Source organism: Pteronotus mesoamericanus, unplaced genomic scaffold (assembly GCF_021234165.1).
Source record: "Pteronotus mesoamericanus isolate MK-2021 breed Mesoamerican mustached bat unplaced genomic scaffold, CSHL_Meso_final contig_68, whole genome shotgun sequence".
Taxonomy (NCBI): domain Eukaryota; kingdom Metazoa; phylum Chordata; class Mammalia; order Chiroptera; family Mormoopidae; genus Pteronotus; species Pteronotus mesoamericanus.
Window position 1 is genome coordinate 12,639,001 of NW_026555234.1, and position 15,535 is coordinate 12,654,535.

Below are 15,535 nucleotides of genomic sequence, written 5' to 3' on the forward strand. Positions count from 1 at the left end.
TCTGATAATCTCTTTGAATTGGGTTGTTTAGACTCATTTACACTTAATGAAGTTATTGGTATGGTTACGTTTCTATCTCCCATCATGCTACTTGTTTTCTATTTGGTTCATCTTTCTTCTCTTTTCTCTCTTTTGCTTTTTTAGATTATTTTTATAATTCCATTATATATTTTTCAGGCTTATTAGCTATAACTATTTAGTGTTTTCTGTAGGATTTATAGTATACATCTTTAGCTTGTTAAAGTCAACATTAAAATGATATTACACTACTTCATGTGTAATCTAAGACTTTTTTTTTAAACAATATACGACTGTCCTTTGGTGTAATCGAAGACTCATGACAGCAAACTTGCATTTCTCTGGAGACCTCCTGGCCTTTTGCTACTGCTGCCATACATTTTATACTTACATATGTAATCAGTGCTATACTACATTGTTATTAGTTTCCTTTTAACAATAAATTATCTATTAAAGATATTTAAACAATAAAAAAGTCTTACATATTTACCCATTAGTTACCATTTCAGGTGTTCTTTCCTTTGTGTAGATCCATCCTTCCATCTGTTATCTCTGCCTGAAGGACTTTTAAAAAATTTATTATAGAGTGGTTTATGGGCGGTGAATTTTTTGAGCTTTTGTATGTCTGAGAAAGTATTTAACCTTTATATTTGAAACATACTTTTACTGGATTTAATATTCTAGTTGGACAGATTTTTTTTTTCTTTTACTATGTTAAAGATGTTACACCACTGTCTCCTAGCTTGCACTTTTTTTTTGACAACGAGCCTGCTGTATTTTTATATTTGTTCCTGTAATCATTATGTCCTTTTCTTCTGGCAGCTTGTAAAATTTTTCTCTTCCTCACTGGTGTTAAGCAATTTGACTTTTATTATGTGCTTTGGCATGCTTTTCTTCATTTGTTTTGTGCTAGGGCCCTAAAGATTTTGAATTTGTGGGTTTATAGTACTCATCACATTAAAAACAATTTCAGCCATTATTTCTTCAAATATTTTTTCGTGCTCTTCCTTTCTTCTCCTTTGGAGACCTGATTACATGTTTATTGAGCTGACTAAAGGTACCCCATGGGTCACCGATCCTGTATTTATATATATTGAGTCTGTTTGTTTTATTTTCAAGAGTTTCTTTTGCTATATTTTCAAGTGCACTAATCTTTTCTGCTCCAATATTTAATCTACTATTAAATCCATCTGGTACATTTTTATCACAGGGATTGTAGTTGTTATTTCTTGAAGTTTAATTCAGATTTTTTATTTAAAAAAAATCTTCCATGTCTCTACTTACTTTTTCAATTTATGTTTATGAGTGAGACTGGTTTATAACTTTTTTTTTTTTGGTACAGCTCTTTTCTTGGTTTTGGAATCAAGGACATTTTAGCCACATAAAATGAATTGAGAAATTTTTCTGTTTTCTTTTTGGACTAATTGTAAGAGTTCTATTAAATGTGTTTAGTAGAACTAGTTGTAGAACCAATTGGCATGCTATTTTGTTTATGGAACATTTTAAGTACTGGTTAAATAGTGTAAAAGATCTTTCAAGTGTTTTCTTTTACTTTTTGAGTCTATTTTGATGTTTTAATTTATGATTTCCACATAATTTTTCACACTTGTTTATATAAAGTTTTTAAAACAATTTATTCTTTTTTCAGTATAATTGCTGCAGTTTTTGTAACTGTTTCCCTTTGCATTACTAATACTTTGAATTTTTTCTCATTTAAAACAATTATTTTTGCAGCATTTTTTTTTATTTTGTTAGACTTTTCTAAAAACTACCATTTCCTCTGATAACCCTCTCTATCCTTGTTTGTTTTCTCTTGTATTATTTCTGATCTTACCTTACTTTTCCCCTCTGTTTGGGTTACCTTCTTTCTCCTCTGCCCCTTCCCCTCCTCTTTCCTCTTCTCTGTGCTTCCTCTTCTTCTTCCTCCTCTTTCTCTTTCTTTTTTAAAATTTTAAGTGATGGCTTGCTTCTGTCCTAATAAGCTCATTAAAGCTTTCTAAGTATCTTAAACTAGGTGCCCCAGTGTTTTAATATTTCACTTTTGTTAATTTTTAATATTTTCTGGTGACCACTCTTATACTTTCTTTAACCCTTAAGTTATTCAAATGTATCTTTTCGGATATCTGAACTCCCTGAACTCTGGGATTTCTAATATTCTTTAAATAATAAACTCTAATCCAATTTATTAGATTGTCATAGGCATTTCTCCAACCTTTGGAAACTTTTAGAGTTTTTATTTATAGGTTAATTTGTGTTCAACTTTCATAATGATTTTGTCTGCTTGAAAAGAATGGAGTGTATTCTTCAGCTGTTGTGTTCACTGCGGTGCAGTGTCATTTGTATCAATTAGATCAAGCTTGTTAATATCTGCCAGTCTGATGCTCTTTTCTCAGTTACCGAGAAAGATGTTTGTATCAAGGTTATACCTGCTACATAAAATAAGTTGAGGAATTCTTCCTTTTTCATTTTCTGGAATAATTTGTGCAAGAGTAAAGTTTTCTGGTTCTCTTTTTTAAATGTTTGGTAAAACTCACATTAATTAAAACCTCCCATTAGAAAGTGGGCTTGGCGATGTTCCCTTTCGGCTGTGTCACGTTTTGAAACCAAATTCCAGATGCACACACGTTTAAAACAGTGTTGTCATTGTGTAGTGGCCACATTATCTTCATTCATGCTTTCCTCCTTGAAGTCCTTTGCTTCTTTTTTTGGGGGGCGAGGGGCAGGGATATCTTTTATCCATATTTTGACTTTCAGTTGTCTGTGTTCTTGTGTCTTAGGTGAATTGGGTAACAGTATGTCACTGAATTAAAAAAAAAATCTAGTCTGACCACATTTCTCTGGGGAGATTAGTCCATTGACTTGTACTGTTATAAGTGATAATTTATACCTTGTCCTACAGTCATACTTTATGCTTTTATTTTTATTATCATGTATGCTTATTTTTTTCTGATTTTCTTGTTCTCTTTTTGACTGACTTAATTTTTTCCCATCTGGCATAATGGACAAGAGTGTGGGCTCTGGAAATCAAATGTCATCACTAGCCCAGGCATGTTGCTATATGTCTCCCTCACATGTGTGTGTTCAAAAATATGTGAGCTGTCTTACATACTTTTAAATGTACAAAACATAATAAACATGCAATATATTTATTCTCTCTATGATTGCAGACTAAAGTCTATTATCTTAGAACAATTTGAGGTTTATAGAAACATTGAGCAGAAAGGACAGAGAATTACCATAAAACCCATTCCCCATTACCCCACTATTAACATTTTGCATCAGTGTGGGGCATTTGTTGTGACTGATGAAGGAATATTGTTACATTATTAACTAAAGTTCACATTTATGGTATTGACAAATGTATTAAGGCATATATCCATCCTTACAGTATTATACAGCATAATTTCATTACCGTAGAAACTTCTCTTCTTCACTTATTCATCCCTGTGTATATTGTTTGGAATCTTGATTTTTCTGTTGTTCTTTAACATTATAATTTTGAGGGTATCTTAGTCCATTCGGGCTGCTGTGATGAAATACCACAAGCTGGGTGGCTTACAAACAACAAACCTTTATTTCTCACAGTTCTACAGGTTGGAAGTTTAAGGTCAGAATGACAGCGCGGCTGGGGGCTGTCTTCTCTGACAGACAGGCTTAGGGAACGCCACGGGGTCCCTTTCGCAAAAAGCACTAATGCTACTTGTGAGGGTTCTACTCTCACGACCTAACGGCCTCCAAAAGACTTAACTCCTAATCCTATCACGTTGGGCATTACGACCTCAACTTTACGACACAAATTTTAGGGGGTGCAAACGCGCAGATCACAGCAGAGGGTTACCTAGGCTCTGATTCGTTTGTTTTCACTGTTGATTAGTGTTCCCTCTCTATTGATACGCCTTAAGTTAAGATCTGTCCTGCGGTTGATAGGATGTAAGTTATCTCCAAGGTTTTGCTATTACAGACTTTTCTGCCTCATATAATCACTTCATGAAAATATACAAGTGTGTGTGCAGGCTATGTACCTTGTAGTACAGTTAGGGGGTCATGAAATTTTAAAAATTAATCCTTTATGCTATAAAATGGGTTCTAGCTACCTCTTTAAACAAAATTTCTATATGAACAGATATACCCAATCTAACATCATTTTTACTTTCCGGTCCTCTAATGTGCACCATTCTCTGACCTCTGACATCCTGACTCTTTTCTCTCTTTTCGCCCCATCCCCACCTCCAAGCGACTCACCTTGATGATCCAACTTTTTCTTTACGTTTCAGTCTAGAAGTCGCTTCTCTAAGAGACTTCTGATTGAAGTCCACATCTGGATAAATGCCACTCCCTAGTTATCTTGCAACGGCCTTCAGGTTGGCTGTTTCAGCTTCGTCCATGACTAAATTCCCCAAAGACAGGATGCACAACAGAGCCCCCTCCCACCCCCGCCCCCGTGTCCCTGTGCTCAGCATAGGGCCTGACACATAACGTCGTACGAATGAGTGAAGGTAGGGTAGCACTGCTGTATCAGCAATGGTGGGAACTGGCACCTCACCTGCAAATACGGGACCAGGCCATCACAGGCTCTGTTGTTATGTATCAGGAGAATAGGCTTCAAGGGTAGAGGGCCAACGATAAGGGCTCGGGGCTTGGTCACGCACATCAAGGACAAGGCGTGTCAGTCACGGCCAGGAGAAATGTTCACAAGGAGGTTTCCCACTCAGACATTGTACGCTAGGGCTCCCCTCTGTTGACCAGCCGAGAGAGAGCTCTTCAGATAATGAACCATGAAATCCTGCTATGCGGCTGCCCTGTGCAATAATTTTTCATTTGCCACCAGTCAGCTTCGGGGATCAAGGGCAGCAAAACACATAACCCTCTCATGCATGTTATTTTAAAGGCATATTTTAAAGTTATAAATATGGTACATTGAGTTAACGAGGTATTTTCTTTGGGTGACAAATATTTACATTCCACATAGGCCTCTTGATGTCAAGAGTGTAACTGTTTGGTTTTCTTCTTTTTCTCAGGAGGCTGGGATGCAGATGGAAAAGGCCCGAATGTCTGGGACACATTCACCCATCAGGGAGGAGAGAGAATTTTCAAGAACCAGACTGGTGATGTAGCTTGTGGCAGCTACACTCTGTGGGAGGAAGATTTGAAATGTATCAAACAGCTTGGACTGACTCATTACCGCTTCTCTCTTTCCTGGTCACGTCTGTTACCTGATGGGACGACAGGTTTCATCAACCAGAAAGGCAAGTGTTTCTTAAAAATAGAAGGTTGCAGCTTTAATTCAAGGTTATTGCTGCAGCCTGGCATAATTAATCCAGTATGCTATTCTGCAGTGTAGCTTTGAAATTGCAAGTTTTTTGGAGCGATTATGGGATACACTGTTTGAAATGGGTGAAATGGGCGTGCATTAGCTTTCTCAATAATATTCTGTTTTCCCTTAACTGCAGATCTCTGTTGGGGGTGGGGGAGAGAGATTGGCAGGAAGAGGGTTGGAATAAATGTTTTATTTATGGTATTGTTTGAGTGTTAACCCGAAGGTGAATTTTCAAAAGTTGTGTATAAATTATTTTCAGTTGTGTTACTCTGGGAGGAGATATGAAAAGCCCTGGAGAACCGGAGGTGATTTTGAGCATTTCAATAGCAGCTGAATTAATGGAGCTAATTAACTAGTACCAAGGAAACTGGAGTCCACTTTCTTAGGATTAAGTGACAGCTACGTCACTTCTTATCTGTGTAAGCATCTCTTGATGCCTCAGTTTCCCTACAAGTAGAAAGGATGCTCTATGGTTCCTTTTTTAGAGAGTTGTTGGAAGATTAAATAAAATAATATTTGTAGTCCTTACACTGACTGGTATATCATAAAATCATTCAATAAGTGTTAACTATTATTTGTATTATGTCTTGTGATTCGAAAGATTACACCCTATATGATAGGCTGTTATTCATGAGGCATTTTACATACATTTTCTAGAAGGTAGAATTATCACATTTTACAGAGGCACACGTCCAAATCCAGATATTTTGTAAACAGTGGATCTGAAAGTTAAATCTGAGGTCTGGTCACCTCCTTCCACGCAACAAAGTTGGCCACAGTGACCTGAGGGCCAAACTGGGCCTGCCACCTATACTTGTCAGTTAAGTTGTGTGGCAACACAACCATGCCCAAGCATTACATGCTATCTATGGCTGTTTTCCCACCGGAATGATGGAGCTGACTAGCCGCGGCTGAGACCAGATAGCCTACGAAACCTCAGTGTTTACTATCTGGTTCTCTACAGGGAAGTCTCGTGACCCCAGTGCTCAACATAATGGCTTCTTAATGAACAACCTTTATTGCTACTTTGTCTTGGAAAAGATTTTACACAATTTCTAGGGTTGAGACTAGGTGAGGCACGAAAGGTGTCTGAGTCATTCATTCATTCTCAGGGTCTTCTAAGTGCAAGACGGGCACATGCAGGAACCCGAGTGAAGGCACCTGCTTGCTTGAGCACGTTGCCGGCCTAGAGAGCCCTCATGAATGCTAAGGTGTTCTTTTTGAGTAAGTGATCTGACTTCATGCATATTAAGAACCACATATGATGACCATTTATAGATAGTGCACCTGCAATGCTCATTTTATGTCAAGCGAGCTCTCTACCTTGTGACATGGAACCACAACTCATAGACTCATGTGTCACCTGAGGCCTTAGCATAGCCTCCACCCAATGGGAACAACACGAGATTAGCAGGTTCATTGCCTGATTCTAAAGACATGAGCCCTAAGATTAACTGCTGTTGGTGGAATGTCTACTTTCTTGACATCACTGGCCAGTTTTATTGTCTGATTTTGAACAAAAGTTAATTTTCTCTTCAGCTTTAAAATGAACTCATAATTTTCCACCTTCTTAATGCATCATCTGTACCTTCTCTCCTCTCTGGAAGCACCATGCCCCCAAGGACTAAAAACTAAGAGAATCTTTTCTTTTCTTTCTCCATCTACTTGGTTGCCAAATGTGATCCATTCTGCTTATGTCTCTTTAACTTCTCTGCTCCTAGCCATCTTCTCTGCCCCTGGCCTAGTTTAGGTGTTCACCATTCTCATCAAGGATGTTTTGATATACCCTTGATAAATCTATTTGTAATCAAACCTTGGATCTCAAACGTCTCCCATCTCAAACAATTCAATTCTTGACCAAGTTGTTCACAGAAAAAAATGTCTCAGTTTTTGAACAAAACTTCAGCTCTCAAGTTGACAACCCTTTCATGCTGATGCAGTGGAATCTTGGTTCTCAAGCTTATGTTCAATTTGCAGTTGAAAAGATAAAAAAGAGGGAAGGGAGGGTATTCCTACTTCACTGATGAAGGAAATGCTTGGGAAATGGAGAGAAATGCAAAGTTTTATCGAGAAATATCACCCTGACACAGAAGTAGCAAACCGTGCAATAAACTTGTTCATTGACAATGCAGTGTTTCACTTCAGGCAAGTGGTAAAATGCAGGCAAAAACAAACATCACTGGATAGGTTTTTAGAGTGACAGAGGCCCAGTGCGCCTGAAGCAAGTTCTGGTGGAGTAAAGAAACGAAAGAGAGAAAGAAGGCTGGAAGAACAGCTACCTGATGTTTTAAAGGAAGGGGACTCCCCTTCCAAAAAATAGCATCCTTCCCTCCATCCCTCTACCTCTTCTTCTCCATATTCGGTCATCAGTGGCTGTCAACATTAAAGGTAAGTTGTAGTGTGTACGTAAACTTTCATTTTTTACTGTACATTTTGTTTCCTTTTTGTTAAATTTTCATTTACATTTCATGTCCTTTTGCTTTTAAAGTGTTTATTCATAGATTAAACAGTACATTAGACATGTACTGTATATGAGAAAGGTTAAAACAGGCAATAATTTCAGGGTCTGGAACAGATTAATTCAATTCACATCATTTCTAATGGGAAAATTGATTTGGTTTTTCCAACAAATCACTTCTCAAACAGCATTCCGGAATGAATTAAGTTCGAGAACCGAGGTTCCACTGTGCTTTTATTCTCTTTCTTTTTTTTTAATTCTTTATACAAAAGGCTACCACAGCAATTTCTCTAAAGCTTGGCCCAAGTCATTGGGCTTACATTATTTACATAATCTCTACTAAAAACAAAGTAATCTGAAAAAACATTTAGTCACCCCAAGCCTCAATGGACAGTCTACACTCCTTCATACACCATTTTGAAGTCACCTCTGACTCATTACCAGCGGAAATTCCCCCATGCATATGACCCATGCATTTCCCTGAGCACACAACTGACCACTTATTAAATATACTACCTTTGTCAGATTTTTCTTACTCCCTTCCTTTTGCCTGGAATGGCCTTTCCTTATCTCCCAGCTATGCCCCCTGAATGCCTGTTCCCCTGTTAAAACCTAGCACAAATGTTTCCTCTTTTTAAAACATCTTTCCTTAGTCCAAGACAGAAGAGATCTTGTTTTCTCTTTTCCTAGCACTTTGTAAAACTCTTAGGATATGCCTCATGTTCTTCACCCTTAGTGTTATTGTAACCCCTGCTGGACTGTGAACACATCAGTTGAATTCAACAAACATGTATCATGTCTGTGTGTCCTGTGTGCTGTGTACTCATAACATGGGTGTAAGACAACCCCTCGAATTGCTTATGGTATATTGGGAAGTAATTCTGCCTTGTTCACCCCTGTTACCTAGTCCAGTACCTTGCACACAGGAATTTAGGAAACACTTACTGAATCGAATTGAATTAGGTCAATCACAATAATAAAATTCGCTCTAAGGATAGGAATGGTTGCCTCTTATTGAGCGTGTACTCTGAGCAACTCGCTGTGCCCATATTGTGCTTGCTTTTGAAGATTTAATTCTCCCAACAGCCCCATGAGTGAGGAGGTTCTGTAAATAGAAGCTATTACTGGGTGTAGGTTAGGCATAAATTTGCTAAGATGACAGGTTTTGATGGGGCTGATTCAACCCACGTCTGTCTAATATCAAGTACCTAGAATCTAGTCTAGACCCATTTACAACTTCACCAAATGACTTGTATTCTTTGCGCTACAGTTTTTCTGTTGGTAAAATGAAGTGGAAAAAACTCCATCGCTACAGCTCTGTCCTCTGTTTTAGTCCATGATTCCAAGAGTTTGGAGTTTTCACTGAACTTCCATCTGGTTGGTAAAAAAACAGAAAAATTAAAAACAGAATAAAAACATAACCCACCAGCTTGTAACATAAGTCCATGATTCCTTATCTGACATTCTAAAATCCAAAAGTCTCTGAATACTGAATCCTTTTTAGCAAGTTTAGTTTTAAAACTAATTTGGCAGCAAATGCTGCCCTAAATTGATGCAAAAGATTTTTATCATCTCAGTTTATTCTGCTTGATGAAGATATTTAAATATTTCACTGCAGAAGTATTAAGGGATACTGTCTCAGACACCACAAGGGGTGTTAAACTTGATCTATGGTGTTTCCTCTTTACAACCCAATCATTTTGAACACATTGGTCACCCTAATTTTCGGATGAAGGATTAGGAACCTGTACCAATGTCGACATATCAAGCTATTTAAAATGAGCTGAAGGTGTCCAGCTGTTCATGGAACAAATTGCAGCTCAGCAGTCCCAGGACAGGGAGTAGAAGACCTGGGGGGTGGGGGGGGGAGGGGGGGGGGCGGGGGGGGGGGGCAGGGGGAGGGTGGCGGTAATGGAGTCATAGGGGCCCGCTGAACAATGCGGGGAAATCACTCACACAGATCTCACGTGGGGATCACGTGCCTCCAGCCCTGAGCCTTCTGTTTGCCCAGCTTTTGTAAAACCATAGCTGATTAATATCTCAGACTCTTCCATGAACACGAGGGCACTGGAGGTCCTTCCAGGAGGCCGACTTTCAATAAGCAGTTGCTTATGCTTGTGCAGTGATCTGTTGAAGCAATTGGAACTGGTTTAACTCAGAAAGGCCATCATTTGTTTTTTTTTTTTCCTGTTTAAATATTTCCTCAAAGAGCATGTGAAGAATCGGAAATCCCTTGTCACTGTTCTTTGCAAGGAACCCCTTTTTGTGTGTGTGTTTGACTTTCTTTGTTGAAGCGTGATTGGAAGATATTTGGAAACTTATAAAATCCTATGCTGTTAAATTGGAAGAGTATTTTACAAAATGGAATTGTTACACAGCCTTTCTCTTTCAAATGCCAAGTTTTCGAGGTTTAACAAGAAGAGATCGAGCTGGCTGCTGAAATCACATATTTCTGTATTCTCGAGTGTTCAAATGCATTTTCATATCTGCCACAAATACAAGTTGCAGGTGATTACAAGGGGACTCCGGCATTGGAAATGAAAGAAAAAGGAATGCTTATGTAGAATTTCTTGTTCACTTTAAGATTTAAAATATGCGTGCATTTAACAGGAATGTTAACTAAAAAAATTAACAACAGGAATCTTATTAATCTCTTACTCTATGTTGGGCAGTGTGGAGCACCCCTCCTGAAATTTGCCCACCTCCTAATTCTTAGAAACTCTAAATATATTATCTTACCTGGTAAACGGGACTTCAGAGAAATGAATAAGTTAAGGACTTTGTGATGGAAAGATCATCCTGGGTTACCTGGGTGGTTCCAATGTAATCACAGGAATTCTAACAAGAGGGAGGCAAGAGGATGAGGTAAAGAGAGAAAAGATACAGGACTGAAGCAGAGCTCAGAAAGGAGAGAAGATGTCAGAGTCTTGGCTTTGCAGACAGAAGAAGGGGCCTCTAGAGGCTGGAAAAGGCAAGCACATGAATTCTTTAGAGCTTCCAGAAGGGATGCAGCCCTGCTGACATCTCGATTTTAGCTCCGTGACAACCAGTTTGGATATCTGATGCCCAGAAAGTAAGAGAATACATTCGTGTTGTTTTAGGCTACTGCGTTTGTGGGGAGCTGTTAGAGCAGCAGTAGGGAACAAATACAGGTGGCGTGCCAAGGGAATCTAGGGCAGGGAGAGAGACCGGTGGCAGGAGTCTAGAGGGGAGTGGACTTAGAGAGTTCTGTGTTTGACGCATGGTAGCCTCTCTGTCACAATGAATTCTACGTTCCTACATTTATAGTTTGCCTAGGAGGATTCCAGTTCAGTTATTTTCTGTACTGAGTCATCATTTTTGCAAGTTCCAGCCACCTTGTTTTCTCAGGGAATTTTCCCAATTTCATTGTTCTACACAATCCTGCTCCACTCCTGGCCATGCCTGATTGTAGGAGGGAAAGACTTTTGGGGGGGCATTCCATTTGTGTGACTTCATTGAAAAAGAGCATCTTGCCCTATTGCTTTCTTTTCTCAGGGATGTTTGGAATTAAGGAGCTAAGGGGCTGAGTTGATTGGTGGTTGGCCGTGGGAGATGGGGTGGCCATGTCGAGACAATGGCAAATTGGACACGTAAAGAAAACTGGTTCTGTGAGAAAGGCATGTAGTAGGTTTATCAAGAAAAGCTGGGATAAGAGAGACCAGAATTTCCTGAGATGCAAAGATTTTTCTCAGCTTCCAGCTTCAAATCCCTTGAGTTCTACTTGTAATCATTTTCTGTTATTGGGTGTATGATATTTCCAGATCACTTCAAAGAATGTTCACTAGATCCCATACCAACTAGCTACCGGTCCCTACTGCCACCTTTATATTTGACTTAAGCTGAATGTTTTTCTTTTTTTAAATATCAAAAAGACCTCTAACTCAAATTTACTTCATATTTTCAAATAACAACTAAAAAGAAATAGTTTTCATTAAAACAAAGAACCTGGTAGTAACAATGTAAGAAAGCTATGAAAGATTCAATACTTAAAATAGTCAATCCTTTACTAATATCCAGATGCAGAACAAGATTCAAGTGATAACTGAAGTTTCAAGATGCCTAGATTGGTAACAGATGCTCATTTGAAAATACACATTTTTGCAGAGAATTGTTCCAGTCTGGTAAAGCTAAAGAACCCTCTAATGATTTTTCCTTATTTGATACTTCCAACACTCATGAGGTGGCGTTACTAATATTCCTTTTTGACAGATGAAGAAACTTGGCTGTAGAGAGGCCATGTGTTTTGTCCATGATCTTTCCACTGAACCGTCTGACTCTGGAGATTTGCCCTTAAAAATTTCACTCCACTGCATCATGGGAAAATTTCATCACAACACCAAATCAGCTACCCAAACCAGAAATAAAATGCTTCATCCTGGGATGTTAAATATTAATTATGCAATGCTTTATTGCTCTGTCATGCTGACAAATGAGAAAAAAAGTACTTACTTTTTTTTTATCTTCAGTTCAACTAAAGATTATCATGTTGTTTGAATTACAGTGATTGTCATCATTAATGATTGTGCCATATCTAATGATGCTTACAGGAGATAAATCATTGATTCTTAAAAAGAAAAAAGAAAAGAAAACAAGAAAAAAATCTGATGTTATGAGTCAGCTCCAAAGTATGTGATTATTAAGGCTGGTAAAAGAGAGTCACTACATTTCTGGTTCTGAAACATTAGTAAATGGGAGAAATGGAGTGTTGTCATGGGAACAGCCAGTCTTTACAGTGAGACAAATTGGGTTTAAATGTTGGCTCTTTAAGTCTAGTTCTAATTCTTCCTGAATCCCGGTTTTCTCTTATGTTGATTGAGGACAAAAATACCCACCTTTTGGGCTTAAGTATGAATACAATAAACAAAAACTGATTTTATATGCAAAGCCAGTGGAAGGAATTGGCTATGTGAACCTTAACACATACCAATTGCAAAATTACTTCATTATACCATCTTTGAATATCCCACTTTACAAATGAGAATCTGTGGGTTTACAGTGGTCCAGAGATAGGATGGTGAACTGCTCTTTCACTAAGAGAGGAAAGAAAAAGTTTTATAAATTTTGGTGAGTGTATTAGTTTTCTGTTGATGCTGGAACAACTCACTACAAGCTTGGCTATTTACAACAGCATGAACGTACTACCTTAGAGTTCTATCGGTCAGAAGTCTGACACAGGTCTGGTCAAGGTGACTACAGAGTCGCATTTCTTTCTGAAGGATCTAGGGAAGAGTGTTTCTTGGCTCCTTCAGGCTGTTAGGAGGATTCAGTTTCTTGTGGTTGTAGGATTGAAGTCTTCATTTCTTTGACAGTTGTCAGCCAAGGACCATTTTCAGAACTAGAGGGCACCTACATTTCTTGATTCATGGCTCCCTTCCTCCATCTTCAAAGTCAGCAGTTAGGGACCGAGCCCTTCTCAGGCTGTCATCCCTCCTGTCTCTTCAGCTGTTACATCTTTCTGACCCACTCTTCTGCCATCCACTTTCACTTCTAAGGATTCATGTGTTTAGATTGGGGCCAACTGAACAATCTAGAGAAATCATGCCACCTCAAGATCCTCAACCTTACTCCCATTTGCAAAGTTCCCTTTGCTGTTTAAAGTAACATATTCACATGTTCCATGGATTAGGGCATGGGCATCTTTGGGGGTGGGGTAGGAGGCTTATTCTGTCTACAAAGTGAATAATGGCATTCAAGTGGGTCTTCCAAGGATGGCGTTGTTACACATGATTCACATTATGTTCCAGTTGGCAAGATAAGAGAGCCCTTGTTAAAAATACCCACTTTCATAGACAGGCAGACAACACATGACCTTGCATAATGACCTTACCTCTCACCATTGTTATTCCTCCTCTGCTGAGCTATATGCTCTCCTTATACTGAAATTTTAGTTCCCAGAAAAATCCATACTATTTTAAGGGAATAAAAATGCAAACAAACAATGGCCAGGCCATACATGATGATGACACTCTGGTCTGCATAAGAGGCCCGGGAAGGCAAACTCGAACCTCTGCACCGGTCACTGCAGATGTGCAGAATTTTCTCAACAGCTTCCAGCTTCTCTATTTGGAGGCTCCCCTGGCCCCTGCTTTCAACTCAGAGCCGGCCAGAAAAAGCCAGATATGCTCCCCAAACCAAGATGCTCCACTTCCGCCCTGTGCCACCAACCTCCAATCAGCATGTACATGAAGGTCCCCCCTTCCCTTCTTCCCTGACAGCCTTTGGGTTTCTGTCAAATCCAAGCGATTATGGCTGATTCCCTTGCTATAGCAAGCTCTGTTCACATTCTGGTGGGGTTTTTTTTCTTTTTACTTCCACTCCTCCTTTTGTCTTTCGACATTTGCTTTCCCTTTATCTCTTCCTGGATCACTCTTTCTCTTTGCCTTATGTGGGTAACTTACATTCATCTGTTGCATACTAGCTTAGATGTCACTAATGACAACAATAACAGTAACAATTATTATTAGAATGATTGCTAACTTATACTAAACCCTTATCTTATGCCAAAAACTGTGGAAAGTATGTTCAACTTTTAAACTCATTAAACTCTCATAATTATTATTGAAGTGGGTTTCTATTATTGTTTACATTTGACAAAAAGGGAAAGATAATTCAGAAAGAGCCACTTGCCCAAGGTCACTGAGATAGTTGTGAAGGAGCTGGCATTGAATTGATGTAGCTTGGCCTCATTGTTCACCTTTGAAACTGTCTCGATACATTGCTTTCAGAATAAATTTCAAATGCCCTCACTTTGGGATGGGTATTCTTTATCATAGGCTTAAATAGCATTCTGTATTTCATCTTTGCTAATAATACTCTATTGTAATTGTTTATGAATGTATTGAGTCCCTACTAAACTTTAAGCTCCCTGAGGATGAGGACAGTGTTTATCTTAAGTCTGTTTTTAAATCCAGCATATAGTAGCTTCTCTATAAATGTGCATTTAAGAAATGAATAAATGAATGACTGATTAAAGGAGACACATAAAAGTTAAAAAAAAGAGAAAAGGATTCTATTTCTATGAAAACTTTGAATGAAACACAGTACTGATATGAAATTATAATTATTATCCAAGAAAAAAAACTCTCAAAAGAAAGGACAGTTTATGTCTTTTAAGCTTAGGCTGCCTCCATACTCTTATTAAGTCATACAAAGTAGCACTGGCCAGATAGCTCAGTTGGTTAGAGTGTCGTTCCAATACACCAATGTTGCAGGTTCAATCCCTGGTCAGGGCACATACAAGAATCAGCCAATAAATCAGAAAGTCTCTTCCAAGGTAAGAGTCATCATCAGTTTGGACCCAACATTTTCTGGGCACTGGTTCCTGTGGCAAAGCATCTCTAACTGAATAACATTCTTCTGAACTCTGCCACAATCCTGAGTGCTCTCTCTTGCCACTTGCATTGCTGGAGAATCAGGTTATAGCCTGAGCCAGAGGTGGTCTGTATTCCCAAGGCCAATGTCAGAATCTTAGAGCAGACTCCCCAGCCTGGTATTCCCTAGTGTGCTAACTGCCCTGTATCCCACATTCTGGGACACATGCCTAGCTCTTGTTGTTGCCCAGTGCATCTTTTTCCCTAGACTTTTGAGACTGATGGTTCTGGAGAAGCACTAAAGCAGTTATCTGGCACTGCTCTTTTACCTTATATTCAATACCATTGAGATTTATTCATTCACTCAACAAATATTTATTGAGCATCAACCAAATTTCCCATACAGTGCCA

The 15,535-nt window shown here is 38.7% G+C and overlaps 1 protein-coding gene across 1 annotated transcript in view; it reads left to right on the forward strand.

Moving 5' to 3' along the window:
• Positions 1-15,535, forward strand: part of LOC129077696 (cytosolic beta-glucosidase) — a 97,740-nt gene that overhangs the window by 24,199 nt on the left and 58,006 nt on the right. The window contains exon 2 of the mRNA XM_054582245.1: positions 5,037-5,264. Within this exon, the coding sequence (XP_054438220.1) occupies positions 5,037-5,264 (228 nt within the window). The remainder of the gene's footprint in view (positions 1-5,036; positions 5,265-15,535) is intronic.